The sequence below is a fragment of the Diadema setosum genome, chromosome 12 (genome assembly GCF_964275005.1).
Source record: "Diadema setosum chromosome 12, eeDiaSeto1, whole genome shotgun sequence".
Classification (NCBI taxonomy): Eukaryota; Metazoa; Echinodermata; class Echinoidea; order Diadematoida; family Diadematidae; genus Diadema; species Diadema setosum.
Window position 1 is genome coordinate 36,014,023 of NC_092696.1, and position 24,478 is coordinate 36,038,500.

Genomic DNA, 24,478 nt, shown 5'->3' on the forward strand with positions numbered 1-24,478 from the left:
ATGGCATAGCGATTAAATGCGAGCGAGCGGAGCGAGCGAGCATGAAAATTTTAACATTTTACAGTCTAAAAACTGCCGTTTGTAGCTATATTTTTTTCGCTTTGGAAATTAAGGGGGAGGGGGCGCATCAGGCGCAACTGCTGGCAATTACTGGCAGCAACATCAGGAGAATGGCATAGCAGTTAAATGCGAGCGAGCGGGGCGAGCGAGCTTGAAAATTTTGACATTTTACAGTCCAAAGACTGCCGTTTGTGGCTATATTTTTTCGCTTTGGAAATTATGGGGGCACACCGGGCGCAACCGCCGGCAATCGGGCAGCAACATCAGAATGGCATAACGATTAAATGCGAGCGAGCGAAGCGAGTGAGCTTGAAAATTTTGATATTTTACAGTCCCACATGTCCTTTGTGGCTGTATTAGTATTTTTCGCTTTGGAAATTAAGGGGGGGGGGGGCGCACCGGGCGAAAACTGCTGGCAATTACTGGCAGCAACATCAGGAGAATGGCATAATGATTAAATGCGAGCGAGCGAAGCGAATGAGCTTGAAAATTTTGACATTTTTCCAGTCCCCAAAACTGTCGTTTGTGGCTGTATTTTTTCGCTTTGGAAATTAAGGGGGCGCACCGGGCAAAAACTGTTGGCAATTACTGGCAGCAACATCAGGAGAATGGCATAATGATTAAATGCGAGCGAGCGAAGCGAGTGAACTTCAAAATTTTGACATTTGACAGTCCAAAAACTGCCGTTTGTAGATATATTTTTCGCTTTGGAAATTAAGGGGGCACACCGGGCGCAACTGCCGGCAATCGGGCAGCAACATCAGAATGGCATAACGATTAAACGCGAGCGAGCGAAGCGAGTGAGCTTGAAAATTTTGATATTTTACAGTCCCACATGTCCTTTGTGGCTGTATTAGTATTTTTCGCTTTTTAAATTAAGGGGGGGGGGGGGGGCGCACCGGGCGAAAACTGCTGGCAATTACTGGCAGCAACATCAGGAGAATGGCATAATGATTAAATGCGAGCGAGCGAAGCGAGTGAGCTTCAAAATTTTGACATTTGACAGTCCAAAAACTGCCGTTTGTAGCTATATTTTTCGCTTTGGAAATTAAGGGGGCGCACCGGGCGAAAACTGCTGGCAATTACTGGCAGCAACATCGGGAGAATGGAATAATAATTAAATGCGAGCGAGCGAAGCGAGCGAGCTTCAAAAATTTGACATTTTACAGTCCCCAAACTGCCGTTTGTAGCTATATTTTTCGCTTTGAAAATTAAGGGGGGCGCACCTGCTCACAATCACTGGCAGCAACATCAGGAGAATGGCACAGCGATTAAATGCGAGCGAGCGGAGCGAGCGAGCTTGAAAATTTTGACATTTTACAGTCTAAAAACTGCCGTTTGTAGCTATACTTTTTCGCTTTGGAAATTTAGGGGGCACACCGAGTGCAACTGCCGGCAATTACTGGCAGCAACATCAGGAGAATGGCATAGCGGTTGAATGCGAGCGAGCGGAGCGAGCGAGCTTGAAAATTTTGACATTTTACAGTCCAAAGACTGCCGTTTGTGGCTGATTTTTTCGCTTTGGAAATTAAGGGGGCACACCGGGCGCAACTGCCGGCAATTACTGGCAGCAACATCAGGAGAAAGGCATACTGATTAAATGCTAGCGAGCGAAGCGAGTGAGCTTGAAAATTTTGACATTTTCCAGTCCTAAAAACTGTCGTTTGTAGCTATATTTTCGCTTTGGAAATTAAGGGGGGCGCACCGGGTGCACCTGCTGTCAATCACTGGCAGCAACATCAGGAGAATGGCATAGCGGTTAAATGCGAGCGAGCGGAGCGAGCGAGCTTTAAAATTTTAAAATTTTACACTCCAAAAACTGCCGTTTGTAGCTATATTTTTCGCTTTTGTTTGTCCCACTTTTATTTCAGAACCACCCCCCCCCCCCATCGACGCCTCTATACATATTAGGTTGCTTTTGTTAAGTGAAAGATCTGCTGCACACTCTTTGATAAGTTAGGGAATATACGTCTATGTCAAAAGTGTACAAAGTTTATCACTTATCCTGTATAGCGGACCTTTTGCATGTTCATGATTGCAATACAACGATCTGGTGCATAGTTCTGGCGATATTTGGACAATTTTCCATTAAGAAAGTTCGAGATTTGTCCTCATCTCGGGAATTGCTTGGGGGATAAATGATTTGTCTGTCTAAACACTTCCTTTGGGGGCGGGGCAAATGCCCCTTTGCCCCCCATAGATTCGACGTCCCTGATCTTCCCTTGGTATGCCCATAGATGTATCCTGAATGAGTCATCAGTCACTGTCGTTTCTCAGGAATGATTCAGGAAATGGAGGGGATTCAAATGGCGATAAAGTTGTTGTTATTGTTTGTTTGTATGTTTTCGTACATATTTTGCAGATGGTCCCCAGTTACTCGCGTCATAGCATGTTTACATGTAGACCTATACTATTTGACGTTGTCAACGCGTGAGCCATACCTTACAGTGTATGTCGATGTTACTTTCTTCGCGAGCGAGCGAAGCGAGCGAGCGCTTGAGAAAATTATACATTTTCCTACAAGATAGAATACTGTTCAGCTGTTACCTGTCTGAAGGCCGGCATACAAACGTCATGCAATATGCCAAAATTGCTACAATCACATTTCTGCTTCCTCCATTTTTTCCCCTCAAAATTCAGGGGGGGATGATTGTACAGGCCATCCCCCCCTCCTCCATTTCAGGGGGGGATATATCCCCCCATCCCCCCCGGGATTTACGCCCATGGTTTGGTTCGGTTAAGGGGATTTTTTTTTTTAGTTTTGGTTTGTTCTTCATTTTGTTTTGGTTAATTGTTTGTTTCTTCATTTTTTCATGTCATCGCGGAACTTTTGGGATATCATGGTGAATTTGATATGAGGTAACTGACATCATTTTATTGAAATGATTATTTTCGGCATTGGCACAGGTGAGACTTCTGTTCTGGACGATTTCATGCGCATCCCAAACCAATACAACACCAACGTACCGGGTGGACTGGACTGGGAGAGTACTCGCTTCAGGGACTACATCGAGAATATGGAAGAGGAATGCGCCCGCATTTGCGTCGAGCGGTCCAGCTTCACGTGCCGCCAGATTTACGTGTCGTTCACGGACCGGTACTGCGAGTGGCTCGAGTACGGGGAATACTTCGAGGGGGAGCGAGTGTCCTACCGCTTCGACAGCGACGGGGACGTCCTGCTGAGGATATCCACTCGTAAGTTTTCGTGAGTGTGGTCAGAAATATTCTTCTTTTAATCAGAAATGTAGAAACGTATAAATGCACCTGTCTCATGAAAAGGAGTAAACATTATGATGCGGGTAAATCCTATCACAAAACGCTGCCCACTTGGCACAAGTGTCTTACAAAGTAATCAGTAGAAGGATTCTTTCGGAGTGTGTTATATTTGACATTAGCAATGATTTGTTGGAATAGTAATTTGTAAAGTGTAAAAACATGATTCTATTACAACATATTCTATCAATCTTTACGTTGTACGGAAATGTTTCGTTATATTTTTGGAAAGTTGGAGACAAAGATTGTTATGCTTCACTTGGTCCCCCCACTTAAGAACATTAGAATGGGTATAAGATAATTACAAAATTTAGAAGCTTCCGGTTCTACCAGCTTTAACTCTTATTAATAACTCATTTTTGTTTTCAAATGTGATTCATTTCCAAGCTTTTCTTTGCATTTACCTGTCTCCTTGAATATATGTGATGAAAAAGAAAAGGGGCAATTTCATTTCTTGTCGTTAACCATATGTCCACTTCCTGTTTCTGAAATGCAGATTGTGAAGGCTTTGTCACAAGCTTGGATGACGGTGAGTTTGCATCAAAGTTTCTATGATATTTCTACTTCGGAAACAACATTTTCTATTTTGCTTTTCCTCTCCATTTCACAAAGATGTCAAAAAATTATATGGCTGACCACAGGGTGTTCCTAAGTTGCGGTGACATCTCTTTTTCGAAAAATAAAACGCACACACACACACACACACACACACGTATTATAATTCTGTATCCACTAGTCCAAAACCGCTTCGAGAAAACTGACGATTGGTTACAAGTCCTCTATAGAAAGTACATCTATACATTATTTCTGTTTATTTCTGTGAATCAGAGTTTAAGGACCTTATATATATATATATATATATATATATATATATATATATATATATCTTTATATATACATGTTTAAATATTATATGTTTAGGCCCTATATAAAGAATTTCTCGTAAAAAGAGTTGACTTTGTGAAGCTTATTTTTATAAAGTAATGATATTTTGGGATTAAAGCGAAAACACATTGAAAGAATAATATATATTGGATATCTTTAATCACAACCGCAAAAAAAAAAAAAAAAAAATATTGTTGTGTTACGAGTGCGGTATCACATGAAAATTTTTACTTCACTCTATTTTATGATGGACTTTCTTTGAAATACTTTTTTTCATGAAGATAGTTCTGAGCCCACTATAGATATGCTGTAGTCGCGAGGAAGTGTGCAGCACCCATCACGTACGCGGCCGAGACAATTTCACTTCATACGTTATGGTCATACTAAATAAACACGCGAATTATCCTTATTGAGGTGCATGCTAACGATTCAAAGACTCGAACATTAATTAGTGTCCCTTTCATTTTTGATAGACATGTGTCATCTCCCACTCGGGATGGAGGCGGGGTGGATCGCTGATGCTGACATCATGGCATCCAGTTACCAAGACGACGACCACGCCCCATACCACGCCCGTCTCCATGGCAACTCTGCTTGGATACCACATCCAAATGACTCCAGACCATTTATCCAGGTAAATAGTACGCAGTGAATGAAACATGAAACGTTTTGCTGACATTAAACTCGGATGACTTCTGTGTTGTCCTATATACCGTATTTGCGTGGAATTTTGAGTTTAAAGCATGATCGCGCACGTTCCCAAAAAACCTTCAACATTCCCAAAATAATCCACACCTTATAATTACAGTCCGTGCTTGAAATTTTGGATATGTAAATTCTTAGTTTCACGAATGAATTGTAACGAAAGAGAGGTTCTAAGTGAATGTTACCTTTTCTTAAAATACCATCTATCTCCTCTATCCCCACCCCTTTTGGGACATCCTCGTTACCTTTCACTGACAACTCCAAGGCGACATTTCCCCAACGAATGGTCATCACCGCACTTCTTGTTCAAGGAGGCGGGCAGAATAGCGCCCTCTATACCCGAGAGCTGCACATCGCCTACAAACTTGAAGGCATCGATCTCGTCAAGCATTTTGGTCATGAAAACAACGATCCATGGGTAAGCAAAGAATCTACCGTTTAGCACTACTTAATAACCTCTATCAAGGGACTGCATGGATATCTCATTGGCCAATCGCTTTGAAGCCACCGCAGGCGCCGTCTTTTCACGCACATTGCTCACACACTTGTGAAGGGAGCTCACGACATGTTGTAGGAAACTCATACGATCTTATACCCCGTTTAGACTCCCCTTGTCTAGGCGGACCTCTGGAGGACATGCTAGATAAAAACTAGTTATTTTTTATCGAAACTCAGTGAGTGGTAAGAGAGACCCCCGTTTAGAGTCCCCCTGTTGTCTAGAGTGAGGCCCATATACATTTCTATGGAAACCAGTGGAAGGGCATTTTTTCCACCACAAACAGTGCTGGTCACGACTGGAAGTGTGTACCGTGTTCACGCTAGTCTGGTTTTCAGACCGTATTCTCACACTACTTCCCTTTTCAGAATATTAATGCCTTCTAACAACAAAAGAAGTAGCAGATTTAGCTGATGGGCCTTAGCCTTTGGCAATAGCGCGGACAAAATCAGCAGAGGGCGCATTTTGTAAAAGGAGTATAGTTGGCAAAGGGTCTGAAAATCATGCTATGTTCACGCCGTGTTTGTGCCGAGACCGTTTGGAATCCCCTCTTCTGGCGTTAACACAGCACAACCTCTGGAGGTTGTGCTAGACTTGTGTTAGGCTGTCTAGCACGACGTTCACCCCAGACTCACGGCAGACTCACTCCAGACTCGTGCTAGATGCTTTGTGCCGTGACCATCGTCTGGCATGACTAACACGGCACAACCTCTAGAGGTTGTACCGTCTTTGGTGGGACTCTAAACGGGGTATAGTGAAATTCTCCGAGCTTATAGAAAATGCGCACACGTCCCATTTTTGGAGCCTGGACAAACTACTGTGTAGTAGGTCCATGCTTGGAGTGTGCGGGGTTACATGACGGCTTCTATTGTTTGTACCGCGAGAATGGGCCAGTGAGATATCCAGATTTGCTCTATAAAGATCAGTGGCTTGCTTGCTAATTTATGTGTGTAGCAACATATTTCGTATTTGCGGAGTAACTCTGTCCTAAATCTCAAATCGAAGTTCAACCAGGTTTTTTTGTCTTCCAAAATTAGTATCATTATGGGAGTGGGGGTTAAATCATGGTTTGGCAGTGTTTCCAGTCGAGTTTTTTTGGTACGCCTTTTGCAGTTTGAATAGTTGATTACCTCAAATCCCGCTAAGGAGATGGAAAGTCAATTATGTTTTTGCATTTTCTTTCCGTCATTACGTAGCCTTTTGGGAAGGCGGCTAGCAATGGACTCGCATACGGCCGGCGATCGACTCGCGCGCACACAGCGATCGGATGGTCCCAACTCTTATCTTGCAGCTCGCCGGTCGCACGTTGTGTGTGTGTGTGTGTGTGTGTGTGTGTGTGTGTGTTGAGATTATAGCGAGCTGCCTTTGCAAAATGCTAGTCATGAGTTTGCCTGATATTGCGCCACATGCGTTTGCGTCAAGCATGATTGTGTAACTGCGCAACTGATGCAAACTTCATCATAATGATCGTGTATATGATTTATGAATGTCCAATATGTCTTTGTTTTTATTTTGGTTCTCTCCACATCAAGTTACTAATGGCAAATAGTGAGCCAATGTGCGTGGGCGTGGTGAAGCTCCCCTCCCCCGTGTGGACACATCAAATGCGCGTGTACCCAACCCCAGATCCAAGGGGCATCGCCCTTCGCCTTGAATTTCTCGGGTGTCCAGACAGTGGTATGTATGACGTCACGAAATTAATGCTCACCCCGTTTTCAATTGGAGAACCATCTCTCTAGTTCATGTAATCAATAGACTGTATAGTTTTGGTTGAGATTGGGCTTCAAGTTTCCAACTTTTTGTGAGATAAATTAGAAGCCACTTATGAAATATGAAAGAGAAAACCATTATAAGATTAATTCAGATTTATTAAGTGATGAGAATTAGTTTTGAAATGGCTGAGATATCAAAAAAAAAAAAAACCACACCCCAAAAAGGTAGGGCCTACTCATGAAAGGCGAGACCCGCCTTTTGTAAGGACCACTTTGCTTTCTCTGCTTTTGGATATCTCAGTCATTTCGAAACCAATTCCCATGATAACAAAACCAACAACTCTGTATTCCTCTTGGAATTTGATTGTCTTACGTATTATCTGACGGGTTTCTTATCATCACACACAAAAAAGTTAATTTTTGAATCCCAATCTCTACCAAAACTATTCCATCCCTGAACGTAACCCCAAAGGACCACTGTATTCTGAATATTGTTGTCTTGATGCGATGGTAGTGAGAGAAAGAGAGAAAAAAAAATAAGAAACTTAAACTACGAAATAGCCGGCAGCCAATGCATCCTCTTGCGGGGAATGGAACATGGTTCTTCTTGGGAATAGTGCATTACTACTTTCTTTCTTTCTTTTTTTTTTTCGATTTCTCCTTGCTCATTATTTTCATTAAAACAGAAAATCAAATTACAGATTAGTGGTAATAATAAGAGGAAGGTAAATTTTCTTCTCATGATTTAGATTTGCACAGTCTGGCATTGCTGGGCAATCTTCAACCGGTATTACGTACTGCTTACTATATACACAATTTTACATAAAAACGTTTGGAACACCTTTTATTCCATCAGTCGCACATCTCAGAAAAGTTCCTACATAGCGCCATGATGTTGCCTGAGGAGGGGGAAATAATTCTTACTTGATATTTGAATTCGAATTGCATAGAGGGGACCCATTGCCCATACTGGCAACTGGTTGTACCTGTATGGAATTGGATAAGTTTGGAGGGAAAGGATAAAGAATGACTCTTAAGGTACCATCATTTAATGCTTATAATATTTCTCTCTATTACACTACATTATATTAATTTATTGTCTATTGTTTCGCTTGCCATCATCAGATTGCGCAGAGGGAATCGGAATCAGCGGGAATCAAATCGCAAGTGACCGCATCTCAGCTTCAAGCTTCCTAAGCCTGGACCACCATCCAGCATTCGGCAGACTTGACCCCGTGACTCGCGTCGGGACAGGATGGATTCCCGATTCGACGTCAAACGATCCCGATCCGTGGTGGCAGGTGCACATGGGAATATCATTTGCACGCAACAATTGTGCATGCAATCATACAGATACACAAAGAGACAAGCAATATACAAAGCTCTGCACACAAATGCACACACACACATGCGCGCACCCCATACACACGCACACACACAGCCACCCCCACACACAAATAGATCCACACACGCGCATACTTACTCTCACATGCACACTATTCTCATAATCATTATTGTCATACACTTTACACCAAAACATGGATTCAAACACATACAATTTCCCATAAACAAATTGACAACCTGAATATGCACAAGTACGAACACAACCATGATGTTGTGTTTTTTTTTAAAAAAAAAAATCATTATTATCTTCAGATTTTCATTCATTGTTGCCGTAGCTTAATGTATAAAAGAAAGCCTATTAGTAACTTTGATTTGAGCCATTTTGTTATATATTTATCCTATTAGAGAATTTTCAAAAAAAGACTAGAATTTTTGTTTGATATTTGTCTGATATTATACACAACTCACTGATTACAGACACGAGAATGCACGCAATATGTAATACAACGCACACATTCATTTTGAACTTCAGGCCAATATGATCCACCATCACTGATTTTGTACGTTTGTTGTCATTCAAAAATCAAGGTCACGCTTGAGTACCTTCATGACATCACTGGAATTATGACACGTGTCTGCGAAGACAACAATGGACAGAGGGGTTGGATGGTCAGCTTCGATGTGTCTTGGTCGCCTACGCAGAGAAATTCCATCGCCCGACTTAGTAATGTACGCACAATACAGATCACGTCCGTATCCCTCACAGAAACCGACCTTACCATGCAAACAGTCACCCCTCGTTGTGATTGAGACGTTCAAGTCGACAAATTTCGTTCAGACGATGATCGTTAACCTGGGAAATAAGTTAACTTCGAGGGAAAACAAAAATCGCTGTTCAGTATGGGGCGCCAAGTGTCACATGGACTGTTTCTCAGAGAAATTACAATTTGTGACGAAATTGCTATGTCGTTGAAAAAACTTTTATTTCTTTGAAAAAAAAATTGTCATTTCGTGACGAAAAAAACAAAACAAACAAACAATGACGTTGTCACTTGTCAACGAGAAAAAAACAAAACAAAACCGAACAACCAAACAATTTTGTCACGAAATTTTCATTTTGTGACGAAATGACCAATTTTGTGACGAACGAGACCATGGTACACTTGGTGTTCCGTACTTTTAATACCGAGAAGCCTACCCTCGAAGTTAGCTTATCCTCCATGATAAGGATCACGGTCTGAACGTAACTATTAATATAGGCCTACATAATGAAGTTCCAGACATTCAATGTGAATGTTATGGAACTCTCCATGTTTACAATTTATCCCGATATAGTAATTTTTGTCATACGGCGCGTGCAAATTAGCTGAGGTCATTGTGTTAACGGTCATCTGTCTCATTTGTTTCTGCCCAAATAAGCATAATGATGGGAAAAAATACAGTTCGACCTCGATTATCCGGCCATATCGGGTCCGGCACTCATCCGGATAAGCGAATTGGCCGGATATGGGAGACACAATGTTAATGTATATAGCTGCCGTCCAAGCTGCCGTCCCAGTGCACTGGCAACACTAGGAAGGTAGCGTACCCCGCAACGGTGGTGTAATCTATGCTAGCCTGCGCAAAATTGTAGTCCCTTCTTTACAAAAATAAAGTATATCTTTATGTGAAAATCATACATGTTTTTACCTCACATCTTATGAAATTAGTGAAATAGATCTATGAAAAGATGTTCCAAAATTTAGTTTAAAGTCACTGTTTTTTTTTTCTCAATTTTTTGATGAAAAAAAGTCCTTCACTGCGTGAACGCGTCCGGATAATAAAGATTTCCGGATAAAAGGAGGTCGGGTAATCGAGATCGAACTGTAATGATTTTAGGTAATAAGTTAGCACCTGCAAGCCCTTTCCCTAAATGTTACCACTACTTGCCCTCAAAATTGCAGCGAGAAAGCGTTACAAAGGATGTCATCTATTTTCTTCTTAGACTGTATGAATTTGGAATCGAGTTAGGAATTTTGCAAGGATTTGTCTATGATTATGAGGAATTGATTTATATAGCAGCACCATGTGTGTGTATGAGGTAATTTGCGGACAGGTAAGGCTATGGGGCATTAGCACCTCAGCTAAAATAGTGATGGTTTTCGTGTGTATATCATTTTATTCACCGCACAGCTTACTCTGGAGTACCAAGGAGGTAGCTCTCTCGCACGCCTGTATTTTCAACCCCAAATAAACAGCACACAAATCGTGCAAATTCATCCGACTGCCTGGGGAGGAGACTACCGGTGTCTGAAATTGGAGCTCCTTGGCTGTGAGTTTGCAGGTGGGTGACGATTTTCCGTCCTCTTTGACGGGGCACATTAGCCAGAAAATGACAACATCGATCGATATTGTGGCCGTATCAACTGCAGCAGCCTAGGAACCGAGGATAGGGATGTGTTCATGTGTATGATTATGTGTGTGTGTGTGTGTGTGTGTGTGTGTGTGCGTGCGTGTGTGTGTGTGTGTGTGATGGGGGGGAACACACCTGTGGCTTTAGAAAGAATGAAATCAAATCAGATTTCAACAAAGTCGTAGGTCGTGGTGGTCGTGGTTTTATGAGGGGGGTACCATTGACCAATGACACCTCTCTCTTGTCTCTCTCTCACACACACAGTGACACTCACACACACACACACACACACACAACAACAACAAAAGAAACAAACAAACAAACAAAAAATTCCGGGCTAATAAATCATAACGATGTGCTATAATATAAACATTCCTGTATAGCTACCCACGTGGGATACCCACGTAAATTTTAGAATTAGAATTTGCATAAGAGCTCTTCCGAGCTTTCCCTAACTTTTGATTATGATTATCATAATAATCATTTTTGTTGGTTTTTTTTTGTGTGTGTGTGATTAGAATGCGCGGACCAACTAGAAGACGAGGGTGAAAGTGATGCTATCGACACGGTTTCCTGCGAGGGATGTGATAGGTCAACACTAAACATGTGGCAGCTTCACACCTACGCGTCTGACGGAACGAGTGGTTGTCAGTTTACAGGAGATCGCAACAGTAAGTTCTTCAGAGGATTTTTTTTTTCACTCTAGAAGAGGAAGAAGAAGAATAAGGAGGAGGAGAAGAAGAAGACGACTTCTTCTTCTTCTTCTTCTTCTTCTTCTAGTATCACTTTCTGTTTGGCTTTTACTACTAAGGAGCTCTCTCTCTCTCTCTCTCTCTCTCTTGTCTCTTTTATCTCTGTGTTGTTGTTTTTTTTTTCCGCTGCTCTTGCAAGTCCACCTCTTTTCTTTGTACGTTATTCTTTTTGCTCATCTTTCTTTATGATATGGCATATTATATATACATATATATATATATCGTTATATCATCTTTAAATCGATGATAGTAGTCTCTGCCTCAGACTTCGGGAGAACCGTTACTCGAATTAATTCAGTTTAAATTCAATAAGAAATAAAGAAACATATCTTCCTGAATTTTGCACATGTTATGATATGGATGATGATGATGATTGAAATGTATGATTGATTTATGTAATCTGTCATTTTTGTTGACAGATTCATAGGTAAATAAATGATTTCTTTACTCCTAACAAAATGAACTAACATAATGGACACTGATTTTTGCATCAGAGTGGCTACAGGTGGAATTCTCAAATTATCACATCGTGACTGGCTTCGTCGTCCAGGGCGGCACATCTGTCAACGCTTCCATTCCCGGCGAGGGAGGCATCAACGCGCTCATCGACGACTTCACCTTCCAGTATCAATCAGACTTTGGGGACGATCCACAGAGCGGTGAATGGCGGAGGTATACTTCTGACGAAGGGCGTTCTCAGGTGAGTATAGACCGATTCGATATGGCGGGAAAATCCCTCATTACTGCGGCGTCCTAGGCGCGCACGGTAATGCAAATGCGTTGTTTGGATACTATGGCGACCGGCTCGCGTCCACAGCAATGCAAAATCATGTATTCAGCACACTCGTACACGGGACACCGCAATACTGGCGACAATCCTGTCATATGGGATCGGACAAAATACCTGTACGTTTGGACATTCCCAATGATGCATGGCTGTCGGAGTTAATCTCCGCTGGCTTGACATAAAAGTTAATATTGCGATGCCAATTCACCACTCCAGTGTAAAAGTTAATCATCCCTTCATACGGATTTGTGAATAAATGCAACATAGAATCTAGGCGATTGTGGTGAAAATATATGATTACTGAGATTTATTACAAAATAAAAATCGTATATCAAAATGGCCTCCGATCAAAATGTCCATATCTGGGGGAGTTTCAGTATTCTAAATTAATCATTTTGTGGATTTTATGACATAATTATGTACAATGTATAATTAGATTTTTTAACTGGAACTATTTTCTGTTGATATACGCGGCATCTATAGGAGATCAAGAAATTGGATGGCCAGTCACCCCTCATGAATTCGGAAAACCCCTTGACAAATCTTGTACATCTTTTTATGCAGCACGCACTAAGCCAAATAATCTCAACTGGGGTTGACCGTTGATCGCAAGCTTTGGTGCAGGTAGTTGACACCCTCTTTTCCAAAGCTACCTGCATGGGCCCCGTTTCATAAACTTGTTGTCAATAACACGTTACGATATGTGTTATAAGCCTCTGGAATCCTTGCAACTGATTGGCTGAGAGCAAATTTGTCATGGAAATGTTAAGTTGTTCCTGATAATACTCCACGGTTTTATGAAACGGGACCCTGGTCTTTCAGTGTACGCTTATGGCAAGCCAAATGTCAAATCTAGTATTAAAAACCAAATTTATCTGAGTTTTTCAATTTATTGGATATTTGGCTTGCCATATGTATTATACGCTGGTCGGTAACGCCCTACTCCAGTCGAGATTCTTCCGCTGTGTGTGTGTGTGTGTGTGTGTGTGTGTGTGTGTGTGTTTATTACATACGCAAATATCCGTGATAAAACTGTACACAGATATTCCGGCTTTCTGAAACTTAGGCTATAATAGAAAAGCTGGGTCAAGTTAAAAGTCATCAAAAAGCCCCGAGTCTTTTTGAAAATGCCCTTTTCAAGGAGGACAACCGCTGTCTCAATGAAACTTGAACTGTCTATCTCGTTTTTGTTTGTCAAACAACCATTAATATCTTCCACCATAAGGTTTTCTCGGGTCTCCGGGATCCATTTTCGCCTACGACTACCATCCTAGATCGCCCCACCCTGGCCGTCAGAATTCGCTTCGTCCTTGAACACGACGAATTACGACCAACGACGCGCATGCGCTTTAAACTCCTTGGCTGCAGACTGGAAAGTAAGTCCCGAGATGTTGTACGCCTAACCACGCACCGTATCGGCTCTTTCAGAGTTGTCAAATTTTGTAAACGCCTTTCAGTACTTTGATGGCTGAAAATCAGTAATTTGCACCTTTTTTGAGTGAAACTCAGAAATCCTTAACAGTGTAAGAGAATATATCACAGACAATGATTACTGAAATTAATAAAAGTCTTGTTACCTTCAGTATTCTTCTCCAATTTCAGTAGAAATTACTGAAAATCAGTACAAGTTGGCAGCTTTCCTATCTCCTGCAGCATTTTCTGCGCACGTTCAGAGTAGTGCGCCCCAATTCACGGTGAAGTCGACGAGTAGACAGCAACCTGCAAACTTCTCAGAAATAACATGAATAACATGAATAACAGGAATAACATGTCAGTGCAGCACAACACATTAATGAATGTTCTATTCTTCTTGTTTTGGGGAAGAGAGCTACTATCCAAATGATAATTTTCATCGCAGTTTTACTTCAACAGCAGCAAGAAAACTAGTGCATAGGAGGGTCTATTTTGATGTTCAGGTGTTTAAGTAGATATGATATTGAAGATACTATATTAAAACACAATTATTGTTGTTGTTACATGCATACATAGTTATGCATTTACATTTATCTCACAAATCAATTATGCCATCTCTCTTTATATTTTTTTTTTTCGCAGCTCCCGAGCAGACGTGTGCATCGCATGAAATCCTATTCAATGGCTACTGCCTTGGAGTCATCGAGAACGACGAGCGAGACGCCTGCGACCGGGTCTTCCGGCCGGACAGCAAGCCGCTCTTGATCAAGTCGCAGGAAACCCAGAACTTCATACTGAGCAGGCGAGACCAGATAGCAGCCACGTCCAGCCAGCTCGTGATCGGTTTGTCCGCTGAACCAGGGGAAGATTTTGTGTGAGTCCTAGCCTTCCATCAAGGCGCTGTTGAATATATTATTTAAAGAAACAGCGATGGACACACAGTAATTGCAACAGTTAACCTAATAGTGTATTATTCCTACTAATAATGACGATTGCGTATTAAGGATGACACTGAAATTTGAAATCAGTTGGACGTTGAGTTTGAATGAGATGTGCTTTGATAAAACAGGAGATTTCTTTTTAAAGGACAAGTTCACCTTCATTGACATGTTGGTTGAGTGAATGCAGCAATATTAGAAGAATACATCAGTGAGAGTTTGAGCAAAATCGGACAATCCGTTAAAAAGTTATGAATTTTTGAAGTTTCTGCTCAGTCACGGTTGGATGTAAAGACTACTATAGATTGTGATGTCACATGAGTACAACGATATAAAGAAAGAATAAAGAAAATTCAACATAATTATTTCCATTTCTCTCGCATAACAAAAGAACACTCGACTTCTCTCTTTCAGAAGGCAGGGGGAATAATATCACCCTTAACATACGTCAATAGCAAGTTGAAGAAATCTGCAATTTATTCAAAAAGTAAAGTTTTGTGAAATTCTCTTTTTATTTTCCTTATATAGTTGTACGCATGTGACATCACACACTGTAGTAGTTTTCTCTTCCAGCAGTGACTGCGCAGATACTTAAAATATTCGTGACTTTTGAACGGATTGTCCAATTTTCCTCAAACCTTCAATGATGTGTTCTACTAATATTGCTGCATTCTCTCAATCCTCATGTATATGAAGGTGGACTTGTCCTTTAATTAGAAAGGAATATTCGCATGAGAGACGCAATCAATCTAAAAAATGCGCGTTCCTGGCAAATATAAGAATCTCTGCGCAGTCCAATCTTTCCAGTTATTGTGTAGTATGGAACCGTAAGCCTTATCGACGTAATCATTGCGTCATCAAAATTAATTAATGAACAATTTCACTGTGAGATGCCGTATACATGATGCAAATAACCAGGTTTAAAGTCTCAAAGTGCTGCGGAAACATGCAAATCTTGTAAATTTAAGTCACTGTGTTAGGGGTATTCTTAGTAGTTTAGCTCTTTGTTGTTGTTTTTCATTCTTCGTGTATGAAAAAAAATCATTTTGATTGCACACGTGCAAAGTCTACGTCTTGTAGGCTCTCGTCATCCTAAAATATCCCATATATGTCTCTTCAAAGTCATCACATGATGTTCATATTGTTTTTTTTTTTTTTGGTTTATCGATAAAAATTATTATTACTTTTAACATTTTTTGTTTTGGATTTCAAAATTTTCTTTTCAATCATTATCATAATTGTTACTAATGTGGAAAAGATTTAAATTCTAACACTTTCATCTAAACGCCCCTCGAATACAGCGATGCAATAAAAGACACCGTTACCTAAAAGATTAATAATTGTCACTGTCGCTAGTCGCAGTTATCATATCACTCATCAAGAAATCACCGTCAAGGAACTAAATAAATCCCCGGATCCATGACCAGTGAATACCCCTTCTTGTCATCCATAGATGGGCGGACGGTACTCCCGTCCTTTATAACAACTTTGCCGTCGAGGTGGATCCCGGTACCACGACCACGCCCTCGATGAGTGGCGAACGATGTGCTTTCATCAACCTCTTCAACTGTTTCCAGTGGGAAACGTACAACTGTCTCACATCGACTCGAGCGACAGTCTGTCAAGCAGGTTAGTATAATAGTTATGGAACCCTATTAATCCTAAACGCCATTACAGGAAGAAACACATACAGACCAAAGAAAGACGTTAGCAAGCCCTCTTGAAATACCGAAAGCGGTAATGACAACAAAAGTTAACTCTGATGATATTTTAAAGGCGAATCCATGTCGCACTTTTTTTTCGTCATGGGTATAAAGGTGGCAAATAATGCTTTTATGTCAAAAACTAATCAAAAACGGTATAACGAATCCACATTCGTTAAGAAGTACGTGATTACAATTCCAGTCCGTTTCGGAGAGTTTCTTCTTCTTGGGATCGTGATCAAGACAGCAGAATTTACGAAAGTGTGACAGGAAGACGTGTGAGACCTGGACATTATCACCCGTCAATATGAAAGCATTATCGTGTAGCTCCGTCCTTTAATTGTGACCGATATCAATATTCTAGAACTCACTGGAAGAAAAATATGTGAAATTTCACGACCTCATTTGGATCAATTTTGACGGAACCTTTCATTTTGTCAAGGCAAACTGTAAAATTTATCATTGCGTATTCCCTTAACCCCATTAAAGCTTTGCCAATAAGGACAGACGAACATTGTACATTAACTTTCTCATGCCCGTATCTTTCTATTATTTGTTGTGATCCAGATATCAACGAGTGCGCAGCCGCTAACCAAAAATGCGAACACACATGCATGAACCACGACGGGGGCTATCACTGTATGTGCATGGATGGATACAGGCTCCAACAACAATACGAATGCGTTGGTGAGAAACACTTTAGTCTTTTTTCCTCAGTAGGCCTACCTTTCTGTAACATTATTTGCTTTCTCCATGCCACTGACCTTGCTGACATAACGATGCGATAACGATTGTGATTGTGCTCATGAGAAGAAATGACGTTGAGTAGTTATTCATCAACCGTTCTTGACATTCGCCTTGCGTTGACGAGCTTTATTCCTTTCCACCAATACCAGATGTCTGTTCCGATTTGCGGAACAACGAAATCTGGTCCACGGACGGCGGAAAGAGGTGTCTGTTCGAGGCTGAGGCCGAGGTCACGTGGTCTGAGGCGGACGACGCGTGCCGCCAAAGACTTGCACGACTTCCCACAGCTGAAGACGTCAATCGGTTGAAGGTAAACATAATCATTTAAATAATCGTGCGAACCACAGTCATGCTAATGGCTTCGTTGTCAAATTGGATCTCCCTTCATTGCAAAAATATGTTTCTTTATAGTGCTCTTTCACGCTGTCTGTACTTTCATGATATGGATCCCTGCAATATTGATGATCTTGTATTGTGTGCATGAAAATAATGTATTAACTGTTGGAAGGACCTGTACAGTAAGTTTAGGGTTCAAACCTCTCCAAGGCACAGGTGCGCTTCGACAACGCAACATTTGGTAATAATACTCGTGTATATCCAGGTGTAAAAAGTGGTATGCCCGGTAGGGAGTTGAGCGTTCGTAGTCTACCCTGGCGTTATAACTCCCCTCCCCATCGTCCCTATTCCAGGGAGCGGGTTAACTAAACAATGAGTGGATTTGTAAACTACTTGGCTCCAGAGCGTAAGGAGAAATTCTATCAATGTAGTCGTATTATTATGAGAGCATAAGTATATATATTTTTTTCATTTCACACGCAGCTGCACCAATTTTTCAGAGAATCCCAGGGAGTCTTTTGGATAAGTCACAAAGAAGCCAGTAATAATGGATCATCACTCGAGTCAATTTGCTATGTCGCCGAAGTTCCGCAAAACGGTAGTATCTCTGTGCAAGAGTTGAGTTGTGACGGGTCGGCATTCTACACCTGTATCCGAGGTAAGGAGGGTCAGTTTGCCCCCCCCCCCCCCACTCACCCATATTCTTGAGTTATTTTACCCTTACCGTACTTTGCTCGCCAATCAATGCCAATTGGCAGACACCCTGTAGTGCTAATGAGTGCTCTTTTCTCCGATTGACATAGATGTTGGAAACAAAATCTCATCAGTGAGAAGGATGATCTAATTCTCTAGCTCTATAATGTGTCCCCATGTCCTTCCTGTTGGACTGTGGCACTTTGCAACAATTACTCTTGGTCACTTTTTGTTCGATCACAGAATGCAGATGAAAACTGTCAAATCAGAGGGGTGGTATAGTATTGGTTTATATGGGGATGCAGCTTTCAACTTTTCGCGGTAGACTTAGAAAACGCTTTATGATGTGTTTAAGTCAAATTACAATTCTAAGAAATATTCAAAGTTTATTTGATGAAAATCGGCTTTGAAATACCCAAGATAACCCAAAACAAAGTAAATCAAAGCCATCCTAATAAAAGGTGGGTCACAATAACAATTTGTACTAGGATTGTTTGTTTGGATATCTCAGCCATTTCAAAACCAATCTCAATCAAATAAAAGTCTGATTCCCTTTACAATTATATCATATGAAGTTTTTTATTTATGTCAAAAAATCATTATCAAAAGATGTTGGAACCATGAAGCACCATCTCAACTATATCAACCCTTAATAGATGAAAGTGCACAAAATGGGTTGACTACTCGCTAAAGCTTGCACATACAATAATATTGTAGAAGCATACGGTCTTGTGCTAATTGTATAGTGTCTTTGAGGTATGGTTGGGTGTTCATAATATCGGACACCTAACGTTTTTCTATCAATAGAAACGTGAAAAATCTCACAATTTGCCTGAAATTTTACTCACGTGTGGAGAAAATACTCCGGATTCACAAGCGCGCACTGAAAATGCGATCTGAGGTACGCGCTCTAGATGGCGGCTTCGAACGCGTGGGGTGTCATTTTTTCCGCACTCAGCTGCCGGGCTCATATCGACCGACCACCCCGCCCTCTATTGACAATACGTATAAAGCGTACTTAAACGCGTTTTTTTCGACAAGCTGCTGTTTTTTTCTAGTCGTAATTTTTTTCCCCAATAATATTTGAATATATTTTGAATCCTTCGATATTACTTTTGAAGGACTGTTTGATGAATTTGACTTGATTTTCATTAGGAAACTTTTCATCGTAACTGAAATAAATTAGATGAGTCGGTTTGTTTTTTCACATTCATTTCTCGTTTCTGCATCAACTCGTACGGTCGTAGCGGGCGACAAAATGTTTATGTCATGTGTATGCGTAACGTGTGTGCACGATCGTACAAGCGGCGGTGACAATTCTGCGGTCAAAATCGTCAAATTTATTACGGAAGGATACTCTACATCTAACAACGAATCAGCAAAGGTAGGCCTAGTTATATGTAGTTACACGATAAACCTTATTCGATTTTGCTAAATTTCGGTAATTTAGAGGGAATACTTAGTTGTTTTCGCCACATTTTACTCGGTAGCGTAGCCCAGTGAAGAATCGAACACCGTTGCGCGTAGTCCCCTGCGTACATTTTCTTTCTGTACGCGCAATGCCATTATAATGCGCGGTCGGTCGTTATGGACCCGGCCGGTGGGTTGGACCCCTACCATACATAAAGTATTAATGACATATCATGCTGAAATCTTGTGCGCAGAGGCTCATGGTATGTCTCAAAATTTTGCTGCTCTACATTTGTCCATCGAACAGACATATCTATCACGCGCATAGACGAACTAATTGATGTGGATCAGCAAAGAGAGGAACTCAACGAGACGTACGGGTATATTGAGTTCCACGGCTTCGCTCCGTGGTACTACACCGGCAAAAGCTTTACCGTCGTCTTGGCAGTGCCTGAGAGGTTGTCAATAAGGTAAACTCTTAGCAGGAGTAGGGTAGGATGAAACCCGGCTTACGATAACTTCCGTAATGACTCTTCAAACTGATATCCATAGTCATCTACATGAAAGACTGCAATAAATAAAATCACAAACTTTACCCTTAGTCTTAATGTTTCATTAAATTATTTTCATTCTTTGGTTTCTGGGACAAATAAGATCTTTGGAAAAGGGACCGCTATCATGCTGAATCGAGCGAAAAGAGTAAGTAAAAGAGTTTACCAGAGTCACATGCGGAGCACCTTTACGGGTTCAACTGTGCATTTTTCTGACCAGTGTCTACTTCTGAGGGTGCAAATTTGCACCCTTCTAGTCTGAGCGGAGCAAACTTGCACCAATAAAAGGCTCCCAGTGTGACACTTATAGGTGCAAAGTTGAATCTATACATGTATTTCTTAGATTCTATCCATCCATCCATCCCTCGATCCATCCGTCTATCTATCTATCTTTCTATCTATCTATCCAATTGTCTACCTATAAGTATGTATCTTTGAGGTGAATGAAGGTAGGTGGAAGGGAGAGAGAGATGGAGAGATAATAATACGCACATAGCAGTCAAGTGATAACAATGCCAATTTATTATGCCTTACTCTCCCATACATCCACACGCAGGATGGACATTCTTTCAGTATTCCTACAGCGCGGGACGAGTATCGAGGATGAAGATGGTTGTATCGATACTCTGCGCATCCGGGACCTTTCCGGTGATGTCCCCGTCCGTGTCATCTGTGGCGATCTCCCGGGATTCAACCAGATCGTCTCCAACCACGTGGCAATCGAGCTGGAGATGGGGCCGTTGACCGTGGAGGAGAGGGGCAGGGTTGAATTCAGCATCGTATACGAGGCCGTGGGTAGGTGAAACACTGGCAGAAATAGAGTACAGGAAGAGGCTTTAGGTTCTCTGTTCGAGGAACAATCTTTATGTTTTTATTAGATGACTATAGACACTGTTACCACTGACCTGTCAAGTATACATTGCGGAGGGTCACATATTGCTTGTTTATATAAACTTATACATTTCTGGACGTATCCTATCTGGTGTTGTTATGTTTGCGGAGAAGAACCCGGAATAATAGCCTGTGCAACGCTGATGATAATATGTTGTCATTTGATCCGTATAGTTGTGGGAAGAAGTACATTGACTGTATCAAAAATGCAAGCATGATCCGTGTTTAAACCTTTGTGTGCTTTTAGTGTCGAGTAACACGAAGAAGAAGGGGAAAACACACACAGATAGCGTTACATGCACTCAACAAAGTCCCTGCATTGCAGAGAAAACTAAGCATCCAAATCGTTCGCATAGACTGCCATAATTAAGGATTAATCATCCAAGCATGAATATGGAGAACCATTTAGGACTTCTTTTATTTTATTTTTGGGCATTGCGACACAGACACATCGTACTCCAAAAGTTTGTTACGACGAGATTATAAAAGGTTGATGTGGCACGATTACCACGCAGTAACCCCCAAAATGTCCTGTCTTACTTTCATAAATATAATTTTGTCGCCCTGCAGACTGTACACAGATGGAGTGTGGCGGATCGGGATGCGGCGAAACCAGACTCGATTACCAAGATGGCGTGCTGATGACGTCACCCTTCCCGTCAACCCTTCGTCCTTTCAGCGAGTGTGAAAAGACTATCGCAGACGCGGAAGGAAGATACTTGGCCGTCCAATTTACTGACTACAGAGTAAGGACAGGGTTTCATTCTCAATCTGTGCGATTAACCATTCATGAGCCGCTTTTGCTTTCTGTCCATTTGTTTGTGTGTGATCCTTGCGCGCATTTGACGTATTGGCACGAAAGGGTTAGAGTCTGATTTTCATTTGTTTTAATTGTGAGTTTAAATGATCAATTAAGTCGATTCAAAGTTGAACGTAAACTGGACCAGGCGAAACATTATGTATGCGGACATGAATGTATTTAACGACTGGTAAGGACACTGGCATTAGATTACCTGCCTTACATTCCAAAACTTTCATTATTCTAGGATGGATGCAATTCCGAATCAACCACTGCCATTCTACGAGTTTGCCATTACCCAATTCCTAAAAACCACCATGAGCGTAATCTGGCATTACACACGAAGAGTAGATTATTGCTGAAGTGTATAAAGTATATAAAGTGTATAATTGGATAAGAATCTCGAGCAAACTATATTCATTCATGTTTGTAGATATGTTCGAGGGGTGCATCTGGGTGTGGGGACAAGGTGACCTTCACAGCACCGACGTGGGAGAGAGAAGTCGTGTTCGAGTACGAGGAAGAACCTCCACCGCTCCTACTCACCGATACCAGTACGCTCACGGTCAACCTCGCCATCGGCCTCGAAGAAGTATCGGAGGGTTTCGTCGCAAATGTCATGCTTTATGGTGAGTAATTGAGACTGTTTTAGAATTTTCATATTTTTTCTCCCTTGTTTTGTTATTTGCTGATCATACTTCCAGCTTGCGCATGTTCTGTATACGTTGCGTCTAGAATGCACTACCGTGTTTTGTCAAAAATGCAATAAACTTTGAAATTGAAATAGAGCTGATGAAGGTGTTTGACTTTTGCATGTCAAATGGTCATATTTGTTGTGAATACCCCTCCCGATCACTTCAGCGTCTTTCTAGAAATTATTCTGTCAAAATGCTTTGTACATCTCACAAGTATATGGACGCGAAATATCACAGCTCATCAGGAATATTATTGTCTTATATAGAACAGAACAAGAATCTCATAATGCGTGCGTGTATATTCCTCGAGTGAATTGTATGCTATTTTCATTTCTTTTGAAGACAAGCCCGGCTGCTTGGCGAGCTCTCTTGACCTTTGTGCCTCGCTGTCTTACACCTGTGTCAGTAGCTCGGGGATTATCACCTCGCCGAATTATCCCCGACCCATGACCATGCCGTACCAATGCCAGTGGCGCGTGGTCACTCCGAAGGGGTCGTTCATTCGCTTTCGTTTCCGGGACATCACCACCGCAGAGGGGTTATCTTGCAGTACGTCATCCCTCCGCATTATGGAGGAAATGAGGGTAGACGGGTTCACGGCCTTGCTGGCCGAGGTCTGCTCCAGCAGCCCGTGGCTGAATTCGACGTCGATCGAAAGCAGCCTCAACGAGGTGCTGATCGAACTGAACGCGCAGCCCGGCGATTTCACGATGATGCTGGAATATGAGGCGGTCTACTTCGAGGCGCCCTCTATCAGTGATCCCGACAAAGGTTAGCATTGTAATCAGTGCGCGAAATGACACAGGAGTAAACGTTAAAAGTTCTTACATAGAAGTCGGAATGACAGAGAATGCTTGTACGTCATGATCCTTACGAATTTCTTTTTAACCCCTATGTCTTGATCACTTAATTTCATTTAGAAGGTTAGTTTCCCCCAGTACAGCCTACTAAAATCCTGCTAACAGAAATACGAAATTGAAATAAACAAAGTGCATTTATCCCACAAAAAACAAAGAAAGAAAACCACGGAGATGAAGATGTGTTCCATTTCGCTTTACCCTCTATCTATCAAGCTAATGCTTAATTTCATTCTTTCCATTTTAGTTCATTTCATTCATTAAATAAAAGGAAACAAACATGAGAAATGCACCTTCGTGTCTGTCTTCTTTTGAATAACGTTATTTCTATGCTTCTTTTGTGATTCATGATTGTTTCATTTCATTTTCTTTTTATTATCTCTGGTCTTCGATCTCTTTCCAGTTCAGTCTTGCCCGGCACTGCGCATGTCCGGAGACAGTCCCTGGGTGTACTTTGAGGGGGCGTGCTATCAGTTTGTGAAGCATCCTCGAACGTTGACGTGGGAAAATGCGGAAGCTTACTGCGTGCGTGAGGCGCGTGGTCATCTTGCCAGTATACTGAGCGAGGAAGAAGCCAGGTTCGTGCACTACAACCTGATCACCAACTGGACAACAGATGGCACCAGCACATATATTGGTGAGGAAAATATTGCTCTAATCAATTTGGTATTATTTTAATAAGTTTTGTTTTGAGTTGACCCTTATGCTGATCCAATCTCCAGTCGATTCTATGGACTATGCTATACAGTGGACTCCCGTTATAACGAAGTCCTCGGGACTGACGGTTTTCTTTCGTTATATCGAAATTTCTTTAAAACCGAGCAAATAGAAAATAAGAATACATTGAACGGATAATGTTGCGATCTGCATTTTTGCTTCGTTGTTACCGGAATTTCGTTATAACCGTGTTCGTTATAACGGGGGTGCATTGCATCATATCAGACGATGTCATAATAAATGCACTAGCAGTACTGGCTTCTTTTCAAGCACACATTCTGTGAAGTATACTGATGCTCATGGTCCTATTTCACGTAAAGAC

At 41.5% G+C, this 24,478-nt stretch overlaps 1 protein-coding gene across 1 annotated transcript in view; it reads left to right on the forward strand.

Annotated features, from left to right (window-relative positions):
- LOC140235920 (uncharacterized) overlaps positions 1-24,478 on the forward strand; it is a 136,605-nt gene that overhangs the window by 88,485 nt on the left and 23,642 nt on the right. The window contains exons 5-24 of the mRNA XM_072315913.1: positions 2,968-3,255; positions 3,830-3,862; positions 4,692-4,852; positions 5,189-5,341; positions 6,952-7,096; positions 8,257-8,432; positions 10,648-10,798; positions 11,386-11,538; positions 12,114-12,319; positions 13,632-13,782; positions 14,462-14,693; positions 16,211-16,386; positions 17,357-17,517; positions 18,027-18,201; positions 19,954-20,116; positions 20,754-20,992; positions 21,659-21,834; positions 22,321-22,516; positions 22,925-23,353; positions 23,843-24,076. Coding sequence (XP_072172014.1) covers positions 2,968-3,255; positions 3,830-3,862; positions 4,692-4,852; positions 5,189-5,341; positions 6,952-7,096; positions 8,257-8,432; positions 10,648-10,798; positions 11,386-11,538; positions 12,114-12,319; positions 13,632-13,782; positions 14,462-14,693; positions 16,211-16,386; positions 17,357-17,517; positions 18,027-18,201; positions 19,954-20,116; positions 20,754-20,992; positions 21,659-21,834; positions 22,321-22,516; positions 22,925-23,353; positions 23,843-24,076 — 3,798 coding nt within the window. The remainder of the gene's footprint in view (positions 1-2,967; positions 3,256-3,829; positions 3,863-4,691; positions 4,853-5,188; positions 5,342-6,951; positions 7,097-8,256; positions 8,433-10,647; positions 10,799-11,385; positions 11,539-12,113; positions 12,320-13,631; positions 13,783-14,461; positions 14,694-16,210; positions 16,387-17,356; positions 17,518-18,026; positions 18,202-19,953; positions 20,117-20,753; positions 20,993-21,658; positions 21,835-22,320; positions 22,517-22,924; positions 23,354-23,842; positions 24,077-24,478) is intronic.